This window comes from Cajanus cajan, chromosome 11 (genome assembly GCF_000230855.2).
Source record: "Cajanus cajan strain Asha chromosome 11, NIPB_CcT2T_4, whole genome shotgun sequence".
In the NCBI taxonomy this organism is placed as follows: domain Eukaryota; kingdom Viridiplantae; phylum Streptophyta; class Magnoliopsida; order Fabales; family Fabaceae; genus Cajanus; species Cajanus cajan.
This window is the reverse complement of record NC_138527.1, coordinates 47,347,735-47,372,202: the sequence shown is the minus strand read 5'-3', so window position 1 is coordinate 47,372,202 and position 24,468 is coordinate 47,347,735. Positions and strand designations below refer to the sequence as shown.

At 30.8% G+C, this 24,468-nt stretch overlaps 3 protein-coding genes across 7 annotated transcripts; 1 reads left to right on the top strand and 2 right to left on the bottom strand.

Moving 5' to 3' along the window:
- Positions 1 to 4,809: 4,809 nt before the first annotated feature.
- On the top strand, positions 4,810 to 5,986 carry LOC109798028 (DNA N(6)-methyladenine demethylase ALKBH1C). Its single transcript, XM_020358216.3, has 2 exons — positions 4,810 to 4,954; positions 5,033 to 5,986. Exons 1-2 carry the CDS (start codon positions 4,910 to 4,912, stop codon positions 5,816 to 5,818), a joined length of 831 nt encoding a protein of 276 aa, XP_020213805.1. The 5' UTR covers positions 4,810 to 4,909; the 3' UTR covers positions 5,819 to 5,986.
- Positions 5,987 to 6,088: 102 nt separating this feature from the next.
- Positions 6,089 to 8,880, bottom strand: LOC109798026 (protein CORTICAL MICROTUBULE DISORDERING 1). The gene is made up of 4 exons (XM_020358215.3): positions 8,091 to 8,880; positions 7,302 to 7,541; positions 7,039 to 7,130; positions 6,089 to 6,883 (listed from the first exon to the last, which is right to left on the bottom strand). The coding sequence occupies exons 1-4, from the start codon at positions 8,718 to 8,720 to the stop codon at positions 6,274 to 6,276; spliced, it is 1,572 nt and encodes a 523-aa protein (XP_020213804.1). The 5' UTR covers positions 8,721 to 8,880; the 3' UTR covers positions 6,089 to 6,273.
- Positions 8,881 to 19,894: 11,014 nt separating this feature from the next.
- On the bottom strand, positions 19,895 to 23,170 carry LOC109797169 (uncharacterized). 5 transcript variants are annotated; one of them, XM_083066491.1, is made up of 7 exons: positions 22,863 to 23,165; positions 22,663 to 22,744; positions 22,518 to 22,585; positions 22,017 to 22,073; positions 20,748 to 20,966; positions 20,337 to 20,396; positions 19,895 to 20,185 (listed from the first exon to the last, which is right to left on the bottom strand). In XM_083066491.1, exons 1-6 carry the CDS (start codon positions 22,968 to 22,970, stop codon positions 20,385 to 20,387), a joined length of 546 nt encoding a protein of 181 aa, XP_082922617.1. In that variant the 5' UTR covers positions 22,971 to 23,165; the 3' UTR covers positions 19,895 to 20,185; positions 20,337 to 20,384. The 5 variants fall into 5 exon arrangements, with proteins under 5 accessions (XP_082922617.1, XP_020212702.2, XP_082922616.1 ...); XM_020357113.3 differs by having other exon boundaries at positions 19,895 to 20,189; positions 22,863 to 23,164; XM_083066490.1 differs by lacking the exon at positions 20,337 to 20,396 and having other exon boundaries at positions 22,518 to 22,546; positions 22,863 to 23,170.
- Between the last annotated feature and the right edge of the window lie 1,298 nt (positions 23,171 to 24,468).

The window sequence follows — 24,468 nt, the reverse complement described above, 5'->3', positions numbered from 1 at the left end:
GAGGTTTGTTATTCATTATTAAAAATTATAATATCATTTTTAATTTTGATAAAAATATATGTATTGTCTATTTATACTTTATAGAATTATAGTAGTAGTGTTCTTACCGGAGATCTTCTGTAGAGATGATCTGTCGAGTAAGGTTGGTGAGCCTCCTTCACTGGTACGCTTGATGCTCTAAAATGGGGGTGATACCTGCAAAAGAAACTCCGATGTTAAAATTAGGGTTTGTGTGTGTATAAGTCTCGTATATATAATGCACGTACCTTGTTGTGAATTGGGGTTGTATTAGGCCTTGGACCTGAGATCAGTTGTGATTTAACTAGATATCAGATCTCATCTAGACCGAGATCTCCTCATATCAATTATGATCTGGTTAAGTGACGAACTGACGTCACGTAGTGCATATCCGAGATCGTCATGTGTGGTGATGCCGAGCTGGGAGCTCGGCTCGCGGCACGGATAGTACAAGTAGTAATTTATTTTAGCTGTCTAATGCAATATGCATTGTTTTCCTTCCTTGTGATGTCATTGTGAATTAACTATTAACAATATGTTGGACAAAAGAAACAAGACACTTGCTTTTTATTATAATTTATAATAGCTGTGGGTTGCGCATGCTCCATATCGTGGTTAATTGCCCTCGTAAAGTCAGAAAGTATTCAATTATTTTTTTTAGACCACGGAATTTTTTTTAAGATACAATTTAATTTGGGGAAAGAATACATCTTTGGTATGTTGAAATTTACCCATCTTAGATAATTTTTTAGCACAGAATTTAGATATATATATATATATATATATATTATTTTCAATTAGAGTTATAATTTAATTAATAATTTATTCTAATATCTAATGCAATTTTTATTACATTTTCTATTAAGGTGAAATTTTAATTTATCAAAGAATTTATACATGATTTGTATATATATACACAAGCTTTATAAGAAGAAAAAAATGGCATATATCACATAAACTTATTGCTTGTTGATCAAGAATTTAATTAATTATATTTTAAAGAATAATTGTTAAAATAAATATTATAAATATTATAAATTTAATTTGAAATTTTAGAAGTGATTAATTTAATTTTTAAAAAATAAGTGTTGCTAGTTGCTTGATTATTAATCATTAGAGATCTTTAATCATAGTATTTATGAGATTGCTTAATATATATAAAGAGATATCCTTTTACTCTAGGAGTAAGTCTACCTATACTTACTCTGTTTAATAATTTATGTTCTACATCAAATTTTAACGATTCAACTGTTCAATTTAAAGTTCTTAATGTGTAGATCAATTCTACAAATTTTTAAAAAATTTGAAAATTATTTGATACTTCATTTCATTAATTTAAATTGATGGATAATCATAAAATTATTTTATACATTGATTCGAATTAATGAAACGAAATATCAAATGATTTTCAAAATTTTTAAAATTTTGTAAATTTGATCTATGCATTAAAAAATTTAAATTGAATGATTGAATCGTTGAAATTTAATATAGAATATGAGTTATTGAACGAAATAAATCTATGTAGACTTACCCTGGAGTGAAAGGATTTCTTCTTAATATATATATATATATATATATATATATATATATATGTATATATAGGTTTTAGTGATGCTTAAGAAGCATTGGCTAATTAAGGAGGAAAGTAAAAAGTAAAGTTGGAGGAGCTTTCGTTTGACTGCATATATGTTTTTTGCTTAATTCATTCCGGCCACCAACCCATAGTGATTATTGGATGACGCCATCAAGCTGAAACACTTGGGTTGGGTGAGTCATGTTCATGCATGCCTTAGACTTAGACTACAATACAACCAACCAACAATAAAAAGAGGAAAATTTGCTTTGTTAGACCTCTCCTTCCTTCAATCTTCTTACTAGTTGTAAGACTAAGATGCGATCCCACGTGTATGTATCAAAAGAAAAGTAAACTACCATACTCAAGTCTGAGTGTGAGCCCAAGGAAAGAAATCGGAAAGCCAAGCCAGGAACAAAACCTTCAAATTTTGTCACCTTCATACTCATTCTTCTAAATTGACGACTTTTGTATTCGGACCCACCTCCATTTTTATTTTTTTTTATAATTAAAATTTAAAATTATTATTTTTCAGTTCTTATAGATAAATAATATTTATTTTAATGATCTATAAAAAAATTTAAAAATACCATATACTAACATAATATTACTAACAATTATGAATAATATCTTACATAATCTCTTAATCTTTTAATTAACAAATTAGTATTTAAAATTAATTACATAATAACAAAGATAAAAAAAAAATATAACTCCAGTCGTGTTAAATCTTGGGGCAATCTGAGGAGATTAGTCACTGCTGTCGGCGGTAAATACTCCAGGAAGGAAAAAAAAAAAATTAGTTTTAAAATTTAGAGATGTTAGAATAACAATTCAGATTCGTAAGATATTATATTCGGATACAAATTAAATTATTTATCTTTTAGGATGTTGTTTAAAATTAAAATATTTGTATTTATTCTTTAGATTTGTTTTTTTTTTTTAAGAATAAAATGAATAAGACTTTTAAATTTATCGATGATTTTTTAAAAGTAAATTGTCAATGAATTGAACACGTGTTTGATGTTCATGGAATTTTTTTCTTCTCTTCTTTTTTTCACTGTTTAAGATCTTTTGTTACCTTTTCTTGCTTTTAGATCGCGTGAAGCACACGGGACTGTTCTCCACTTTTGCTATGTTTCTTTTATCAAATTTCTTAAAGTAAATTAATGATCTATTTCAGTGTAAAATGAAAAAAGGTAAATTCATATATTATTTACTTTGATTGAAAATGGAAACAAAATATAACAAAAAAAAAACAAGGAAAGTAAACTTTCTCACTTATTGAGTTAAAATAAAAAATAAATAAATTATAGGTATAATTAATATTAATATGAGTAGAGGTAGAGCCAATCTACTATTCTCACTTATTGAGTTAAAATAAAAAATAAATAAATTATAGGTATAATTAATATTAATATGAGTAGAGGTAGAGCCAATCTACTATTAAAAATAACTCTCGATACAAATGCTATCTTCAATTATTCTTGGTATGGGTGTCAAATTTTTTTTTATTCTTTGTATAAATTAAATTTTATTTATCTAACCGTTAAATATATTTACATTAACTCAACGATTATGCATACTAAATTTTAGACAAAAAAAATATTTGCAGTTATGTATTTTTATAGTTAATATTTACTTCTAATTTTAAAAGATATCAATCATTAAATTGAATTTATTTAATATTAAATATGTATATATGATCAACTTAATAATAATTTAAATTCAGTAGTTAAATTAATAAAATTGAATTTATAAAAAAAAAAAGCTATTGAAATGAAAAGAGTAGATTTATCAAAGTAATTTTAAATTATTTTTATCAATAAAATAAATTAAAATTTATATAAAATATTATATAAACATATTCATTTATGTCATTTTATATCTTTATATTTAGCTGTTATTTCAACAAAAAAATTTGCTGAATACTTATAATTTAATAAATACTTATTAAGTTAATTTAATTTAATAAGTTAACTATTTATAAAAAGCTAGATTATAATTTTACTAAATACTTACTAAACATATATACTTCAATAATTTAATTTAACATCTTTCAGCTTCTCACTATCGTTTCAATTATTAGCTAGCTTTTTGGATTTTGGTTAGCTTTTTAACTAGTTTTATTAAACATAGTCTCGAAGAGTAATGTACTCGTACTTCTTCACTCTCCTAATTTTATATATATTGTAAATGTGCACTTCATACATTATTTTTGTAATTTTTTTCAACCATATAAAATTACTATCTTTATATTTTATCTGTAAATTTGATCGTTTACTCATATATTTTTTATTTATTTTATTTTAACTTCTATATATTAAATATAAGCGACTATATTGTACAAGAGTATTTTTAGAAATTTTTCTTTAACAAAAGAACTTTTAAGAATTTTTAAATTTTTTATTTAATTTAATTTTTATTTATCATAATTATTTATAAATTAAATTTTAATATTTTAACATAAATTATCAATAAATTTTTTTTTACTACAAATCTCAAAACCGGTATTAATATTTTATAGGCCTTGGATAAAACTCTAAATTAGAGTCCCTTACATATGTTTTATAAGAAAAATAGATATGTAATTTTATTAAAAAAATTATATATCTTATTATATTAAGTGAATAATATAGTTTCAGGGAGAGATGATATCAATATGTTGAAAGAAAGGGGTCTAAAAAATTAGAAAGAAAAAACTTCACAACTTCGAAGATTATAATCACACAAATAAATCTTACTTATATATAATAAATATTTAATTTATGTATTGCATATATTAAAATATTACTATACAATTTTTATAAAAAAAATATTCAATATCTAAAACAAACTTAAAGTCCAATAAAGATAACATAACTTATTAAATTCATTTGATTCTAGTTATAATTTGAAATCGAATTCAATTTTTTTATATTACACTAAAGGTAAGATAAATGTTTCATCTCGCCCTAATTTAAATTTCTTATAAAAAAAATTATATATTAAAAGTACTTATTTATTATAAATCTTAATTATCTGAAAATAAATACTTATCTCATGAAATACAAAAGATAAAAATATTAGTTATTAATATAAAACAATTTGATTATTTCTTCCAAGACTGAAGTGTCATATAGACGAGGAACTAATTTACTAAATAATTGTGTGTTTTTAAAGATAAAAATCAAATGGTGTTAACAAAAGGATAAAAATAAGAATATCTTTAATACTGTAATTATTTTGAAATATAAAACGAAGAGGCGTGGGGTAAACGAAAAGGCAAAAGACGGAGGCATTGGAAAATTAAAAGAAGCAGTAGTAGTTTTGTACGCAATGGAACCTCGTGGTCGCGGCCGTCGCTCTCCGTCCACTCCCCCGGTAATTCATTTTTATTTCTTTGTTGAGTGAATTAGGTTTGTTTTTTAATTTGATTTTGTGGTGATATGATGAATGTAGGGTGTTGTGGGATATGACCAATCAGGGTTTGATATATGCCACCCTAAGCAACCTGGAACCATAGTTTTGAAACCTCCTTTGCTCGTAAAGAACAGAGAAAAGAGACGTTCTAGTTGTAGCAGTGCGAAAGCGTTGTCATTAAGGGCGGGGATGGTCCTTCTGAAGGGTTACCTTGCCCTAAGCGATCAGGAGAAGATAGTGGAAAGATGCAGAGAGTTGGGAGTGGGAGATGGAGGATTCTACCAGCCAGGTTATGGGGAAGGGAGTAAAATGCATTTGAAGATGATGTGCCTCGGAAAGAACTGGGACCCTGACACAAGTCAATACGGTGACCAACGCCCCTTTGACGGAGCAAAGCCACCGGAGATTCCTCCCGAGTTCCATAACTATGTTCGCAACGCACTCCGGGATTCCAATGCATTCTTTCCTGATAATTCCCTTCCCTCCATCTCACCCGACATTTGCATTGTCAATTTTTACTCTCAAAGCGGCCGTCTTGGTCTTCATCAAGACAAGGATGAGAGTGAAGATAGTCTTGGCCGAGGCTTGCCCGTCGTTTCCTTCTCCATTGGAGACTCTGCAGACTTCTTGTACGGTGACCACAGGGATGTCGACAAGGCGCATAAGTTGCAACTGCAATCCGGAGATGTTTTGATCTTTGGTGGCCCCTCTAGACATGTATTCCATGGCGTAACCGCTATTCATCCATCCACTGCCCCCACCCTCTTGCTCCAACACACTAATCTTCGCCCTGGTCGCTTGAATCTTACCTTTAGACAGTACTAAATTCATATTCATATGCCTTTTCTCTTCTCGCTTATCTATGCTATTGCTACCTGTTTTGTAAATTAAGGTTTGCGTTTCTAATGCTATCTCATTACTTTCTGTAACAAATAACTTCTTACAATTCTGTCTTCTCTTATTACTGCAATTCTGCCACTATGTTTGGTTTCATCAGTTTGTCAAACACAACCGCGCTTGTATTTTTCTATGGATATCGCTTATAACTTAAGAAAATCATAAGCTGCTTTACTTTATTTTGATCTACAAGCGAAGTTGAAATTTAACATCAAGTCAGTTCCTTTATTTACTGTATTTTATGGGTACAAATAACATCATAGATCACATTGCACTATAGGAACAGAGCAGTCCAACCTACAATTATCAATGTTTGGCTCAACCACATTTAACTAAATAAATAGCATTAGAGTTATGTTGTGAAATAGTTTCTTGGTCTAGAATCAAGCTCGGTTCTCCAAAGCTAATGCAGCAGAATCAACATGTACAAGCAAACAAGAGTATACTTTTTGCTTCAATCTGTCAACAGTCTCCACCAGCCCTTCACTCTCTGTGTTGGAATAGCATCTTAGTTTGTCCAGCCAATCGTTTGCATGCTTAAGATGTGACAACGTGAGAGCTATATGGTTGGCTTGCTCCATTTGTCTCCCTGCAATATCCTTGCCCTTCTCTTGGGAAGCAACGGAAAACCCAGCATCTAATGTCTTTTCCAAGTACATCAGAAACCATGATCTTGTTTCATTTAAAAACACCTCTCTCAGCTCATTGATCTCTTTCATGCCATCCCCTTTGGCCCATTCTTGCTTCTCAGTCCCTGATAGTTCGGTCAAGGATTTTGGAGACTTTGACGTGCTTTTAACAGGCGTTAAACCTGCTGTCTTGCCCCATTTTTGTTTTTCTGCGGAAGTTGGAATTTTGTCTAGTTCAAGTGGTTTATCTTTCAACTGAGTTGTACCATTTGGCTGGTCTATGAGCTGTTGGAGAGCAAAAAATTTGTTCAGTGTGCCATGAGGGTTCTCTGATGATGCAGAAGAGCAGATATTGGCGAACATACTGAGTCAAAGATAGAGGTAACAACTGAGGGTCAGGAAAAAAAAAAAAAAGCAAAAGGAATAAAGCAATCACTCCCCCAAAATTAACTAATGAAACATTTGCTGATTCCCTGAACGGATATATAATGTGTGCCAAAGTTTAGATAAAAACTCTACCTTAGGCATTTAACTATCGTTGTTGCTGCAGATGCTTCTTTTTGGGCTTCTACGATAACCAGAGAGGCTAGATGTTTCCTTCTAAGAATACCCTTGTAAAATGAAAAATAAAGTGGATTAGGGGAAAATTAGGTTTATATGATTGCCAAAAATCATGTTAATATGCAAACACGAGTCTTCATCTTGCATTACAACGAAGTCAAATATGTTTGTTACAGGGTTGTGCGATAATATTTGAGAAAACAAAAGTAAATTTAATGCACCTTTCCGGGCCTCATAAGCTTGGCTGGCAAAGACGACCATGGAATTGCCTCAGTGCTATTGCTTTTATCTTTACCACGAGACAACAAATTTGTGTTCAAATTTTCCTGTTTGGTAGAACTTTGTTTGACAGAAATGCGCTTATTAGGTGCTATGACAGTCTCCCGGATGTTAGATTGAGCGACGTCCTGCTTAGGTGAAAGTGCTTCAAGTCGAGTATCAGTTGGTGTCATTGGTTGCACCTGTGATGCTAAGACCGATCATTGTCACCGCATTATTTTCTTTATTAGCAAAAAAATATAATATCAGCATTAAACTTGATTTTTTTCCCTTAATTTAAAATTCATAATATATTCCATTATTATTATTATTATTATTATTATTATTATGTTTTCTATTAGATTAGATTCTGGCAATGAAATTGAATCATTTTCAACTAAATTGCAGAAGAAGCTTATGAAATTACCCTTTCAGCCCCTATCTTCATGTTTGCCATACATAAATGGTGACACTTCAAAACTTCTTCTGATGAATATTCTTCTATGTGGTAATATACAGTATTACATTCTTATTAGATATATAAATAAATAAATAAATTAAAACTTGAAAAGATTGCGTCTAACAAGTTAATTGAAATTCTTTACAAATTTCATTTGAGGTCAATCAGATTTGTTTCTATATAGCTCTCCGTTTCTATTCCTAACTACAGTTTAGTTACATAGAACAGGTTAAATTCTACAACTATACATTCTTGAGCCTTTAGGAATTGGAATGCAGAGGAAGAATCATACCTGACCTTTGATCTCTAGTTGCTTTCCTTTCGTATATCCCATCTTTTTACCATCTACACCATTTTCTAAATCATTTCCTTTGATTCCTATATTAGTATCTGGCCCGTTCATTCTTGAGTTTGAATTTAGAACACCTTGCATGTACCTGGATGCAACACCAACTTTTTCCTCTTTAATAACAATCTTGTGCCTTGAGCTTGGATTCTCTTTGGCTTCTATTAAATTCATGGACTTTGCATGATTATGAGGGTGCTGTGATTGATCTAACATGTGCATCAAATCCTTAGGATTGCCTTCAAAAGGGTGGCGTCCAGGGAGTGGTCTAACCCCAATGAGAATAGGGACAGGTGTACCTGACTCGATTCTATCCACATAAAAGAATTGGCCAAGCTGCAGCTTATTATTCAGGATGAGCTCGTTGTCTTCCTTTGAGAGTGAGACATAGGTTGAATGAGAAGAGTCGGAGACTTTAATGAAGAAACCTTGGTTAGGCCATAATTCAGACCCAGATAATGCGGGTACGATGCTGATCACCTGCAGAAGGACTGAGCGATATTCCCCGCGAACTTTCACATTAGAGTTCATACTTTGGAGAAGCTTCAGTAGAACTCCTGGTACGAGGGATGCCATTCTTCTTCCGAAACAGAATGCCTTGGCCCTTGATTGCAGGGATCAGTGCTTAACCGAGAGAACGTCTACATTAAGCTTTGCATGCCGGGCATGTAACCATCAAAATTCTCTTGGCTTCAAAGCCAAGGGACCATCATATACTTACCCCACACTTTCTGTGAGACACCAAATGACAAATCAACCCCATTTATGCTTGTGGGGCTCAATTTGGTCACTTTTCATTTTTAAGTTAGAGGCGATGTAAACATTAAGAAAGGTAAGGATATTCCCATGTCAATTTCTTGGGTGGCGTCACCAGAAGCCCTTTTCATATTTACCACTATATTTGCACGGGCCACACAAGAAAACGAACTGAATTAAGAATTCTGCAATCCTACTAAAAACAAGTTTAGTCATACATTCTTTTACCATAACGAAGTCCTGCCATATCGCATTATTGCCAAAAAAATTTGTCCTACAAAATATATGTAGATAACTGTCTTAAACTTTACCGTGTAAATGTACACATAAAGTGGAATTCAGCTCATCTAACGTGGTATTTGGTTAGAGGGGGAGAGAAATTTTTAAAACCTTTATTGTGTAATTCAATTTTAAGGAAGGAAAGGAAGCCAGATAAAATCCTTCCCTCTTCCAATATCAGTGAAATTTAGAGGAGAAAGGAAGAGATATTAAAATATTTTCAATATAATATCTAAAATATTCTTATTTATATTACTAAAATTATAATTACAAATATATGAAAGTAAATTATTTTTTAAAATTCTTTCTCTCCCTTTTTCTTGCAGGATTTTCAACAACAAAAAATCCAATTTGTTCCAAAAGCATATGATATAATCATCTGCATCTCACATTCTATGATTAGTCAACATATTGAGGAATATCTAGAAAGAATTTTAGATAATTGTTTTGATTTTGTCTTTGTTTATTCTGTTTGAAGAAAGGAAGGATTTTTGTAACGACCCGGCTAGTCACTACACACGGCACGGCACACTAGAAACACCACACAAAAAGTAATAAGTGTATACATATAGGGTCTAGAATATATACATATTCATGATCCAAGTCTGAATAGAGTTAAAGTGTACAAAGTACATCAAACGCTACTACACCCAGTAGCTAAAACAACAAAAAACATCTAAAAAGATTCAGCTCCGTCTGCCAGCTACAGACCTACCGCCAGCCACCAACCTATCCCTGCTTTGCTCCCATACATAGTATGATCATCACAGTCCAAACATTATGGAGACAACAAAAGGGTAAGCTAGTGAAAAGAAATCAACATACATATAACAATATAATAACAAACAGCTATAGTTTATACTATATCACAGCTTTCAACAATTTTCAGCACCGCGAAGCAGCATTATCAGCACTGCGTAGCAGCAATAACAGCACCACATTAGTGGCTATAACAGCACCGTGTTAGGATTTTAAATAGGCAAGCGCACCCAAGTCTCTGTAGTATGAATAAAAGGTTGTCGAACCTCAGGGACTTGTGAGATAACTTAGATTTCTATTATATTAATTGATGCTTATAAATTTAAAACTGGAATAGTTACACATATTCAAATTTGATATAGATGATTTTCCAACTTCAAGAAACCACAGAGTAATTTGATTTAAAGAAAAACAGATATAAGAAACAGTCGGGATTTGATTTCATCAACCTCCCTCCTATGTATTCCTATTGATTCTTTCTAAAGATTCCATTACTCATTGTCATTGAGTTCACTAAATTCATTCAAACCCAATTCCTTGGCATAAGAAATTCTAAGATATTTAACTCAATGAATGATTCCTCACTTCATTCAGTTAAACATCCCGCATTAAGAATCAGAACTTGATACAACTATTAATTTCAAGACCATTCCTGGCTCTCAAAACTAATAGGTGATTCGTTCCAAGTCTGGGTTCAGAAAACGTCTTCCAACCAAATCCCAAACCCAAAATCAGAGATAAGTGATCAGTTTATCAAAGCATTAAGAAAAGGACAGAATCACTAACATAAAGTAATGGATGATATATATATATATATGAATCAAAGAGAATACATAGGAGTTTGATGATTACATCTATCCCAACCCTAGAGATTAGCTCTCCATATTACAAGAAATCACCAAATTACAAGTTGAGAGGTAGAAGAAGAAGATCCTTTGAAGATTCGCGTTCCCACAAGCTCCAGAGTACTCTATTTTTCTCCTCTCTCTGTTTTCTCTCCTTTCGTACGGCTTAATCCCCTTTTCTCTCTCTTTCTTTTCTTATATATGAAAACAGAGTAACTAAGAGAGAGATGAATCCGCTCAGCGCCTTGAAACGGCTGAGCGGATTGGGAGTTCTTCACCATGAAGAAACCTCAATGGCTGAGCGCCTTAGATCCGCTGAGCGCTTTAGAGGCAGAGAGCACCCCTTGTTCCTGGATGAAATCCGCTGAGCGGATGGGAATGGCTGAGCGAATTGGAGGCAGAGAGCATTCCTTCTCCTCTAGGGGCCAATCCGCTGGGAGCTTCAGAATGGCTGAGCGCCTTCAGTTTGGAAAGTTCTCTAACTTGAATCTGCTGAACGCTTCAGAATGGCTGAGCCATTCTTCTCCAGGTTTCAAAACCTACAAAATAAACACCAAATTGGATCAAAGGCTTCCTATTCCCTGTACTAACATTAATCAAAAGCACATCTTTGATTCTCAGCATATATAGATCAAAATAATATCAATATGTACACAAAATGTGCTAGATAAGTGTCCCAAGCGAGTATTAAATCAAACTAATTAGACACTTATCACACCGCAAAGCGGCAATAATAACACTGACATAGCGGCTAGTACAGCACCACCATAGTGGCCACACACACAGCATACAACTCAGCTAACACAACTCAGCCAGACAACTTACAGCACATCACAACAATTCAGCATACAACACAGCAATATACGTTTAATACAGCTAAGTTCAACATATAATAACATTAATCAACAATTTCAGCAAAATTTAACAACCATCAGCATGTGATTCAACATCATCATACGCGCCCGGCGCACTCGTGGTCGCGCCCAGCGCGGCTCAACCAGAGAGCACCAGGGGCCATCGCGCCCAGCGCAAGTGATAGACCATGGGCCAAGGGCCCAGTCACTAGAGCTATGGCTAGAAGAATCCAAGAAGAGTTGGACCTTGTGAAGACTAGTGGACTTGTCAAACCCAAGGTATTCTTCACTTGGAATGCTCTATCATGAAGAGAAGGCTTAGTTCTACTTGTTTATATTGTACAGTTTATACATAGTCTCTTGTATAGGTTATTTTTGCCTTTGTATTTGTGAGACACTTTACTTACTTTTTCTAGTGTTTGCATATTGATTTTAAGGTAGGTTACTTGGAGAGTTTAACTCCATTTAACCTCTCTAATTGATACAATCATTTTGTATTTTTTCAGTAGGGAAAAAGGGGTGGCATTTAGCAAAGCTAGGGAGTGTGTTTAGAAATTGGGCCTGAGTTGGGCCTAGGCAAAATTTTGCATATTAGACTCATTTTGCTCCTAATTTTTCATAGATTTTATTTAGCTAGGTCTCATCATCATATGATGAACCTAACTAAACCAAATCAAGAATTTTCAAATTAAATCATGGAGCAATTTGGAACCAAGGCTGCCTAGCTCATCTTCTTCCTCCTTGGCCGAATTTCTAAGCTACACCTCTAGGTTTTTGAAGCTTGCCTTGCAAGCTTCTAAACCTTAGTAGGTTAAGCTTACCTTACCATGGTTCTTAAGTGAACCATGGTCAAGGTTAGCTTCTCCTACAAGCTTGCTAAACCATGGGAAGTTAAGCTTACCTTACCATGGTTCCTAGTGAACCATGGTTAAGGTTAGTTTCTCCTAGAAGCTACCTCTCCCTATATATTTGTAATTACCTCTCATGTACTCACTTTTGAACATTTTGAGAATAGAAATCATATTTTCTCTCTCACTCAAGAGTCTCCAAAACTGTAGGAAATTTCTCTCTTAGGTTTATCACCAAAGGTTTTCAACCTTAACCTTGGTTCCTCAAGCTTCTACACAAAGCTAGGAGTAACCGAATCACCTTGAAGGCTTCTCCTCCATGGAAGACTTCTTCGTGGAGTTTCAAAGCTTCTTCTAAGGTCACCTCAAGAGTTCATGGTCCTAAGCATGGAATTGTTGAAGAACTTCAATCCTCTTCAACCTAGTTCCATCAGCAAGAGTACTTGCGCCCGACGTGACCCAACCAGAGAACTCAAGGTTCTCACGCGCCTAGCGCAATTCAGATTGCGCCCAGCGCCGGCCCAGGCAGAGACTCCAGGAAACTTCACGCGCCCAGCATGGCCTAACCCGCGCTCAGCATGGGGAAGGCAGAGACCTACTAAGGCCTCGTGCCCGGCGCAATTTGAATTGCGCCCAGCGCCCTCTTGGCAGAGACTCCCAAGGAGCCTCCGCGCCCAGCGAGTCCAAACGCGCGCCTAGCGCGGCACCAGGACACCCAAAACAGGTCACCATTGATATCGCGCCCGGCGCAGCTCAAGTCCCGCTCGGCGTGGGCCAACCAGAGGCTCCCATTCTCAAGCTCGCCCGGCGCACACACCTTTGCGCCCGGTGGGCTTACCTAAACAGAGCCTCCTGGTGGTCACGCGCCCGGCGCGAAGAACAGCGCCCAGCGCGAAGCTCAGCAGCAACTTTCCCAAGTTCGAAAAATTGCCCAAAACCCGTAAACCTTAACAGAAAATCCACATGCAAACGGTTCAAAGTACCACATTTTCATCAAACATCAACAAAAACGCCTCATTTTCAACATGCAAACACAAATCATCAAAAATCCCAAAATTTCTTCAAAACTCTAAAAACCCCAAAACCCCATTTTTCAACAATCTCAGCTCAAAAGCCATTAATCATCAAACAACCAATGAGTTTCTGAACTCATTCACGGCCAAACACAGCGAGACTCTAGCTTCCCTTACCTCGTTGAAGAAATCCGAGCTCCGAAAAGAAGAAACGGAAAAGAAGAAAAAGCTCCACGAAGAAGAAGGAAACTTGCGCCTCAGCTAGCTCTCAACACTAAGAATCAACACCTTGAATCCACACCAAAGAAAAAAAGTCAGCCAAGAGAAGATTTGGGAGTGAGTGAGAGTTAAGAGTGAAGAGAGCTTGGGAAAGAAAAGGGATAGGGATCTCACAATCTTGACAAAGATTCGATCTTTCTTTTAGTTGTTGAATTTCTCTTTGATTAATTAATAAACAATTGAATAAGATGTATTCTCTCTTTCTTCTCAACCAAATAGACCCTAAAGTGAGGTTTTTGTCCCTCATAATGAGTATTTTTATATGAATTTGATTCTTTCTTAACGAGTCCTTTTAAGACTTATATTTGTTTTTACTAAGTCATAAGATTTATCTAAAATATTTCATTTTGTTTATATTTGTATTCCTTTCCAATATTATTTATTAATTTTAATTTAATTTAAATATAAAAATTTTGGTACACTGTATTAAGTTAAAGATATCTTTCTTTTTTTTAGACGAATTTAATTTTACGATTGTTGTAATCTTAATCAACATTAACTAAAATTTTAAATTTTAACAATCATATCAGCAAAACATTGTGTTGATTTTAATAATTTATTTTCAATTTTAAAGTCTCATATCTTTAATTTTTATTTCTGTTAAATATAATAAACTATTTATTACTATTAATAATAATATTTTTCTTTTAACTAAATTTAAAATCTCCATAAAGTAAGCAAATAACTTGTTACATAAGAAAGTAAGATTCAAGATACTATAGTTTGTGATATATGCATGTAATTATTTATTATTAATTTATAATATAAAAGGAAGAAATTCTACAAAAACTTTCTTCCCTTCAAAAGTCTCAATTCCTTTCCCTTTAAAATTTTCTCAAAATGTTTTTTATAAAAATAAAATAAAATAATATAAAATATATGATATAAAAAATATATCAAAATTAAAAGAAAAAATTAATAAATAAACTGCTACTAAATATAAATTTTTTTAAAAAATAAATGTATAAAAAATAATATATGAAAATAAATGATAATAATTGGATTAAAATATTTTAATAATTTCTAATAATTATTACATTTTTTGCAATAGTATAAAATAAGCTTCTACTAAATATAAATTAAAAAAAACAAATGTATATAATGAATATCAAAATGAAAGAAAAATAATCAATATATATATAAATAAACTGTTACTAAATATAAATTAAATATATAAAATAAATATCAAAAAAAAAGAAAAAAAAAATATATATATATATATATAATAAACTGCTACTAAATATAAATTAAAAAAACAAATGTATAAAAATATATCAAAATAAAAAGAAAAAAATCATTATATATCAAAATAAATGAGTATAAAAAGTATCAAAATTATATTTTTGTAATAGTATAAAATAAACTTCTACTAAATATAAATTAAAAAACAAATATAAAAAAAATATAAAAAAAATAATATAAAAAAAATAATATATATAAAAAATAAACTACTACTAAATATAAACTAAATGTATAAAATAAATATCAAAATAAAAGAAAAAAAATGAATATATTAAAAAAATAAAATGGTACTAAATATAAATTAAAAAAAAAACAAATGCATAAAAAATATCAAAATGAAAAGAAAAAAAAATCAATATATATATAAGTATAAAAAAATATCAAAAAAAATAATGGCTTTTTGTTTAAAGCTAGAGATTACTAATAATGAATATTTAAGACTAAAGGATAAATAATTTTTAAAAAATGAAAACTTAGTAAATAATAATTTTTTCAATTATTTATCAGTAATTTTCCATATATACAAAATATTATTTTAAAAATATTTCCTTTAAAATTTACGTAAAAAATAAAACAAATTACCATATTAATTAATTTTAATGATAGAAAACTATTATATTCATTATAAAAACAAATAATTAATATTTTAACTGATTAATAAAAGATTTAATGTACATTATAACTAGAAAAACAAATAATTAATAAAATAATTTAATAGTATAATCGTTATAAGCATGAAGACCTAAGTTCAATCTTCATTGCGACCATCTTTGTAATCTTTCATATCTTAAAAAAAAATTCTGATAATATACATTTTCAGATGATATAAATCTTATAATCGTGGACTAAGCATCTTTTGATAATGTACGTTTTGTTATAGACAGAATGCATAATAAGGGCAAATAGTAATTGAAAAAAAAATAGTAATTAGTAATAATATTGAAACAAAAATCTAATGATTATTAGTAATCATTTACATTATAAAATTTTATTAATAATAACTATTTATATATATATATATATATATATATATATATATATATTAAAAAGACTTAGTAGGTCATGGTAATGATCTTTAAAATAAAAATAAAATTTTTAATTTATATCATACACCCTTAAAAAGTATGATTAGGAGAATATTTAGTATTTTTAAATCATATTTCACAATTTTTAAGTCAGGACTTTTATTTCTATTTTAGACCCAAATTGAACTTACATTAGCGTGTTGCACTACCTATCTTTCTTTGCAAAGAATATCATTTTAATGAATCTCCAATTAAATTAGTGGATGAGTCTTCATCTTTAATGTTATAAGTTAATGAAGATCATGACTTTGAACATATTGTTCAACTCAAGTGCATAAAAGAGAATAGGTCAATGAATGGAGGGTTAATAAAGTTTTAGATATGTGAGTGAATGTTAGTTAGGAAAATATTACCGTCAATTATTTGTCAAAAGATAAAAAATTGTATTAATTTTACTTTTATTTATTATTTATGTTATTTTTTTTATCAAATCCAGTAGTATTACAAATTCACATGTTTTCACATGAAATCGAGAAAAAAAAATCATTAAAATCTAAATTATAGAGTTTTGATTAAAATTCAAGTTTTAAAAGTCTTTTAAAAAAATCTTAAAAGTCATGATATTGTTATAAAGTCTTTTAAAATTTACAAGACTTTTTTATGTTAAAATTGTCTTTCAAAATCTCAATCCAATACATCTCCCTCAATGTCACATTCTTTCATATAGGTCATTCTCTTTTAGTTTTTTATTTAGTTTTTGCATGACATGTTATCCTTTTAGAGTGCTCACTTAAGTATCTTAATCCTCTTTCTTATGTCTGAGCCATTTATGTATCAACACGAGTTTGGATATGTACATTGTTCTTTCATGTTTAATTTTATTTGAACAAACTTCAATTATTTATTAAGATATTTTGTTAAAATTTTATATCTTATGTCTCAGATGAAAGATAAATGTACCGTGCTTATCTTGAAAACTCAGGCTAAGCCTCGGCTTGCTAGAAAGTTATGGAAGCAATTTAAAGTTTCCGTTTAGTGTGAAAACTCACGCTTAGCGTCAGTCTTTCAAAGGCAAAATTGAGCTCCCAAGCTAAGCGTGAAATTCACGCTTTAGCGTTATAGTACGAGGAGTCGTATTTTATTGATCTTTATCTCACGCTAACTGTGAAAATTGACGTTTAGTGCCAGAAGTACTGACATATTATTATTGAGAAGAGACAAAAGGCTTTATGACCTAAAGTGGGGGAATCACGAGACATATGATTGAAAATATTTCTTAGAGTGTGTGACAGTTGAAGAGCTCTCATGGCTTTAAGATCAAGCTTCCTCCTTTCTTCATCATTTGTAGTATGTTTCATGTTTATGTGTAGCTAAACTCTCTTTTTAGAGTTTGATGTAAACATACATATTCTCATGGTTATGCAAGGAATTGATAACTTAATCAAGTAGTTTAGACTTCAACTTGTAAAAGATTAACGTTTGAGTATATTTGTAAGTTGAATGATAATTTTTGAGTTATAACTATATTAAAGTTTGTTTGTAAGCACAAGAATACGGTTTGGTGAAGTTAAACCCTAACATATTTCATTATAATGTTAAAATCAATTTTTACATACCAAGTATTCATAAAAATACCAAAACAAAATTCTTATAACACATATTTACTTAAACACTTATTATTCTGCACTCAATCGATATTTTTATTCTTAATATACAGTTTAATTTAACATAATTAGTAATTTTTGTCATGTATTACTAAATCTATTGGAAGACAATACTCATATTTATTATTAAATTAATTGTACAATTTGGTACATTTATCAAGGAGATAACAAGAGACTAATCTCATTTCAATAATATTTTTACATTATGGAAAAATTAGTCTTTTGTGACTATTATAATTAGGATCCTTTCCTTCTCAATACATTTTGGTCTTATTCTAAATGTGTTTTTTAGAAATTGAATAGTTTGTTTAAAAAATAAATAATTAGAATTATGTTTTTTCAAAACCTTTAAAATTGAATAATTTATCAAACATTAAAAAATTCTTTTACAATTTTCTAATATTTAAAAATAAACACTATCAAAATGGTTTAAAATAACCTTTACAAAAAAAAGATTAAAATAAACGGAATAAAAGAAATATTAAAGATATACATTACAACAAAAAAAATATGAAAACAAAAATAAATATTTGTATTTCTTTCTTGTTTAAATTGCACGAATATTAACATCAATAATCTTATATTATTTTTTACTGAAAAAAAAGATCCTATGTACCATCTTAGTATTTGGACACCTGTTGCAAAATAATAAACCAAGTCAATTTTATTAAAAGAAACATAGAAGTTCTAAAACCCCGAGAAATGAAGTTCCATGTGCCTGCGTCCTAAAAAAGGAAAGAGTCCCTTATGGTGCCCCATTCTGAGTGTCCCGGTCCATTCCCCCTAGTCCTAGAAACTCATAACATATTTATATGATATTTACCACGCATGTTAATGTTAGTGTCCCGGTCCTCTCGCACTGTGGTACCCCATCGTATATAAAACTAGGAATTATCAATAACATGTATATGAAAACAATAACAATTTAAAAAATATATATTATAATACCAAGGTGGGATGGGTATTGCAGAAGAGTTATTAACTAAATTATTAACATTTAGTATTCAACAATATTTCGAAATTATTGTAAAAATAGTATTATATTTAAAATATAAAAGTTATTTGAGATTAAAATTAAAATATATAATAATATATTTAAGACTTAAATTCACTTTTAATTCTTTAAATTCAAGATAAATTTATTTTTTAATTTATGTACTTTCAAAGAATATTCAATTTTTAAAGATCACTAATAATTAAATTTAATTTAATGTTTTTATAATAAAATCAATAATAGATAAATATTTAGTAATAAACTTAATAATAAACAAGTATACTTGAGAAATTCATTAATAGTATTTGAGTAGACAAATTAAAATAAGATTTTTTCAAATTACAACTGTATATCGTTTTTAAATATAGAAAATTAAAAATAAAATTACTTCATAGCTTATAAATAAAAATATATTTAAGTCTATTTAATAGATAAAATTTAAGTACATTGAAACATGGCCCTTATTTGTTTCCATATGAATAAAGTAGAATTTTTTAAATAAACATATTAATTTACACAAGAAAAATAAAAAAGAAAATGTAATATATGATTAAATTAAATCTTTTAACAATTAAAAGACTAAAATTTCACATAAATTTTCTCTCCAAAACTGAAAAAGAAAACTTTTATTCATTTAATATATTAAAAAAATTTAAAAACATATATCATAATAAATAGTTATATTAAAATATTAAGATATTTTTAATCATTAATATATTCTTCTTCTTATTTACTTATTCTATTCATCAATAACTTATTTTCACTTTTCTTTTTATTTTAAACTTTCTAATCAGCTCATCTTTTCTATTTTTTTTCTCTTTAATTCATTTTCTCATTAACTTTCTCTGTAAAAAGTTATTTATACAACTCATACAAGAAATTATATAATTAAAAAATTTACATTATTAAGAAACAAAATTTAATATTATACAAGTCGGTGTAAATTACTCAACTGAATTTTCTCCCGATCAAATATGGGATAAGGAACAACCGGTGGTCCCCTTCCCAACCCACTTTCTTGGGTCAAAAAGCATCAGACTAGAAAGGGCAAAGCATCATCATACAACCATGATAGTTCCGCTTTACTTTCCAATCATAATGTATTCGTCCATGAAGAAATTGCGAACTGGTCTCTTTATCATATTAATTTTTGTTTTTGTTATTCTAATCATCCTTCATCACAATTTCAAAATAACTAATAAACGGGCAATATTGCATTTTTAGCTGAAATTGTTTGAAAAAGAAATATTAACATCCTTAACTAAGAATAATAGGTAGAATAGAAGGAATTTGTCATGGCCGGAGGTGGCACTGTCAGCATTGAGAATTTTGTGACATGAACTAACTATGAGATTATGGATTTCTCCGATGATATATATCAATACCAAGGTTAATGCACAACTGACAATCAGATGCTACCTCCTTCTCCTGGAATTCCTCCCCCTATTCCCTTTCCCTTCTCCTGCTCTTTGAGCTGCTCCACCTGCCTTCGCATCATGAACAATAAAATACATAATTAACATCACTACTATGCTGGAGTTGTTTCATAACAAACAAAGCCTCTTCTGCTTCTTCTGCTTATGCAATGTCAAATACTGAAAACACTTCATTACCAACCATGTAAGGACACATACCTCACAACACATGCTTCCTTCCTTTGTATCCCCGTTTATAACAGTAAATTACATGACAACCTCGAGGGACATGGACAACATATATAATGAGATTCAACTGATTAATCTATTGACTATCAAACCACAAATTGCAAAGCTAGGTAGTTCAGAAACAGAACCAGCAAATCTTCATACACTGCCTAATTATCAGCTGTGCTTTAAAATACACAACACACTTACACGGCTAATCTAACTTGTGGTTTTCCAATTGATTTCACCATTTATCCACTATTGGCCCAGACACAACAGATGAAACTTGCACGTAATTCATCATCTAGGGAGTTAGAGGCTTCAACTTTGATTTATGTAATATGTATGCCATTTCGTAGAATAGTATCTATATATGAAATGAAAAATGTTGTATATACTAACCCCTGAACAGAAGTTCAGGTAGCTGGTATCGAATCCAGGTGTATCCTCTTCCTCTGTCTTCCCAAAATTCATCTCAGTGGAATTAAGTTTATTTGAATTAGAACTTTCACCATAAGGGACGTACGTAGAAGAAGCAGGTGCAGTGTGAGAGGTGCTTCCCGCATGAAACATTTCTTCAAAGAGTTGTTGCAACTCCTCAAAACTTTCCTCCCCGTTTCCCTGCCATCTCACAGGCCCAATGTAAATGAGCAGTTATTTACTAAAATTACCAACAACAAAAAAAAGTGAATTGACCAATTTGGAAGTAACAAATAATAGATGCATTTGAAGGAACCAGTAACCATCATTGGTGGATGCATGTTGCTTTAGACTACACACCACGATCTTCTAATCAACAGTCAACAGTCAACAGTCAACACCCAAGGGTTGCCTCGTATGAGTATGTGTACAGACTTCACTTCCCTCAAAATTCGGTGGTAAAAGTGGAAGATTTTACCTTCAACTTTCAATTCCCACCCAACTCAGTCGGCTCGCTATTCCTTGTGGGTGGGCCATAATATCATTTAGTCATTCAGGCCCACCACTCATGAATTAATTAACGAGGGCCTTTCAGTTTGCTATGCAAGTACTTCTTTATTTTATTCTTATGCTACCTTTTCTATCTCCCTTCAATAATTCAATTCCTTCCATCCATTTTTTTTAATCTTTTCCTTTTAACTAATAACGCTTGAAACTTCACCCATAGCCTTCCCAAATTCTTTTCGCATTTTTAGTCAATTAAAAACACCTACCAAGCTTGGGCCCAAAAATAGAAAAGCCCACCGTGACAGTCCGTTGTGCATCTTAGAGCATCTGCAGTGAGGGTTGCTTATAAGCAATCCCATGTGCCACATCATGTCACATCAACTTTTTTCTACTTTATGGATTACTTAAATTTTAGTAAAGTTACTTGTAAAAGCTCCAGTGCTAAAATTTAAGCAACTCATAAAGTGAAAAAGAGTTGATTTGGCAGAGGGAGTTGCTTACCGCAGATGCTCTTAGTGTATCCAAGCAAAATCATCCACCACCAAAATAAAAAATAAATCATTCATCAAACAACAGAAAAAGCTACGACAACAACATAGTATTTGTCAAAGGCCACAGTTTAGCTTTATCTATATAATAATAATAGTAAAAAGAACAAGGAATTAAAAATGTGGAACAGTTTGCCGCCCAGCAATGTTGACAAAGATTGCAATGAATTAAACGGGGCTCTGCTTAGTAGCTTACATTGGGTTGTGTTTGGCTCATCATTGTAGCCATTTCGTTCAAGAAGTCACCCATGCCCTGCACAGACAAACATACCATAACTATCATTAGCTAATCACAAACAAATACAATCCTGAGTTTGATGGAAGTAACATTTAACTAAACCTCCACCAAATTTTGATTCTGTCATATCCCTTGTAGGAAATTCTAATATGGCCTTAATCCATCGCTTGGGTGTAGATCACAACACTTGTGGCACGTAACCAAGTTTGTGAACCAAGCATTTGTATGTGAATGTGAAAAAAAAATGGATTGTAATTGGTCTCACACATGATACCTGTTATTCCAGGAAGACTGCCGACGAGAGGGCACCACACCACTAATAAATCCATTTTTAGTTTTTAAAGAAAAGAGAGAGATAGCAAAGAGAATGGTTATAGAAGGACTTTCGGTATCGTACATTGAATTAATTATATTTTGTGTTTGTGCAGTGGCTAGAAGAAGGAAAGGGAAAACACATACGTTTTGGTCGTCATCGCTATCATAGACTCCTACATCGTACAAGAACCTTTTGTTGGCGTCTGACAAGACTGGGAACACACAAAAACAGAGTAAAATTCATAATAATAATGGAATGGAACGTGTGGAGGGAGTAATTACTAATTACCAGAATAGGCGTGCTGGATTGCCTGGAATTTCTTGTTGGCTTCTTCGACGGTGGACGCTGAACAACGATCTGGGTGCCATTTCTATCCCATCACATCAAACAAAATTGGTTGCTTGTTACATTACATAACACAAGTCAAAGTGCGGTTCAGCCAAACCAAAAAAATAAAGACAAAATTAAAATGTTCAATTCATTCTAACCAGTGCAAGCTTCTTATAGGCATTCTTGAGCTCAGATTGGGAACACTCCTTCTCTAAACCCAGAACTGCATACAACTCATCACAGTCTTCCTCTCCTCCCTTCGCCATTTATTCACCTTTCTTCACTCACCTAATGACAATATTTATTTATTCACTTATTGCTTAATATTGTAAAACATGTTGCAGGAATATATTTGTGATGCGAGACATTTTGATTCCGAGGGAAGAGGAAAGAATGCAAATTGCAAAACACTTCCCCCACCCCATGAAATGAACTCTCTAGAACCACCGTCTTTTTATATGTTTTTAATTAAGGTTCAAAATATACTATGTTTCCATTTTTCTAATAAGATTACTGTAGATGAAGACGATGTACGGCTGAGATTGGAGGGTAATGCAGATATTTTGCTGGATTGTGTCTCCAGAAGGTTCTATGTGTCCTCCACCGTACTTATTTGCGGGACAAAATAGTAAATACCATACCAATACCACAGATTCATTAGAGTTGATACTTGAAAGACAGTTTGTTGACACTTGACTCACAGGTAAAGTAAAGCGTCCTTCTCTTTCAATTTTCAACTTAGTGTAATATCATCGTTTTAAAATTCGATTCATCATCAAATTAGTTAGGATAGTAAATTAATAAATCAAAAGTTGAATTGATCTAATTTTATATTTATAAATTTTAATAAATTTATATCATATTTAAATTTTAATTTTATCTTATTTAAAATTATTTTTATTTTTATTTTGTATCAAGAAATACATAAAAAAAATATATATGTTAAACTGTATATTAATACAAATTAAAAATATAAATAATATGTACATATATAATTTACTTGTAACTGATATCATAAAATAATATATATAATATTTACATAGGTATTATATTATTAAATATATAATTTAAAAATAATAGTATATTATAAAAATTATTTAAGTCGTATATATTATAAACAAATACATTAGAATAAGTAGTCATTATTATGTTTAATAAGACTCTTTGCTCTTTCATTAATAAGATTCAATTCCCATTGTTATTTTTGTGGTTTGTGGTCCCTTAAAAAATAAAAATAAAAATTGTGTTTGAATCAGTTTGACCCATTGATTCACTGATCGAACCAGAAAATTGACCGGTTCGCTTCGATTTAAAATGGGTCAAGTGCATAACCGATCCATCTCAAGATTCGGACCGACTAGACCAACGATTCTCAGTTCAATCAGCACGACTGACCAGTTCAATCTGATTTTTAAAACACTAGTTACATAATGGACCATCATCCCATTTTGGATGAATTTAGGTAATAGGAAAACAAAGATAGTATATATATATATATATGTGTGTGTGTGTATAAAAAGTACGTATAGAAAAACAATTATAAATTTAAATTTATACATATTTTTATTCTACATAATATATTATTTTAATATTTTTAAGAGTTTTTTTTCGATCATAGAATTTATGGAAATTTTTTTAATATTTTTATTTAATTCAAATTTTATTTATCATAATTATTTATAAATTAAATATTAATATTTTAAATTAAATTATTAGTCAATAAAAATAATTTTGTGCTACAATATAAATTATTTATCATAAATC

Bases quoted from the DNA above. Each gene is read 5' to 3' on its own strand.
- LOC109798028 (XM_020358216.3), top strand. From the start codon at position 4,910: ATGGAACCTCGTGGTCGCGGCCGTCGCTCTCCGTCCACTCCCCCG. The intron at 4,955-5,032 runs GTAATTCATTTT...TGATGAATGTAG, and splicing joins GCTCTCCGTCCACTCCCCCG to GGTGTTGTGGGATATGACCA.
- LOC109798026 (XM_020358215.3), bottom strand. From the start codon at position 8,720: ATGGCATCCCTCGTACCAGGAGTTCTACTGAAGCTTCTCCAAAGTATG. The intron at 7,542-8,090 runs GTATGATTCTTC...TTAGCATCACAG, and splicing joins AACTAGAGATCAAAGGTCAG to GTGCAACCAATGACACCAAC. The intron at 7,131-7,301 runs GTGCATTAAATT...TCATTTTACAAG, and splicing joins AGCTTATGAGGCCCGGAAAG to GGTATTCTTAGAAGGAAACA.
- LOC109797169 (XM_083066489.1), bottom strand. From the start codon at position 22,970: ATGGCGAAGGGAGGAGAGGAAGACTGTGATGAGTTGTATGCAGTTCTG. The intron at 22,745-22,862 runs GTTAGAATGAAT...GTGATGGGATAG, and splicing joins CCTATAAGAAGCTTGCACTG to AAATGGCACCCAGATCGTTG. The intron at 20,967-22,016 runs GTAAGCTACTAA...GTGAGATGGCAG, and splicing joins TGAGCCAAACACAACCCAAT to GGAAACGGGGAGGAAAGTTT.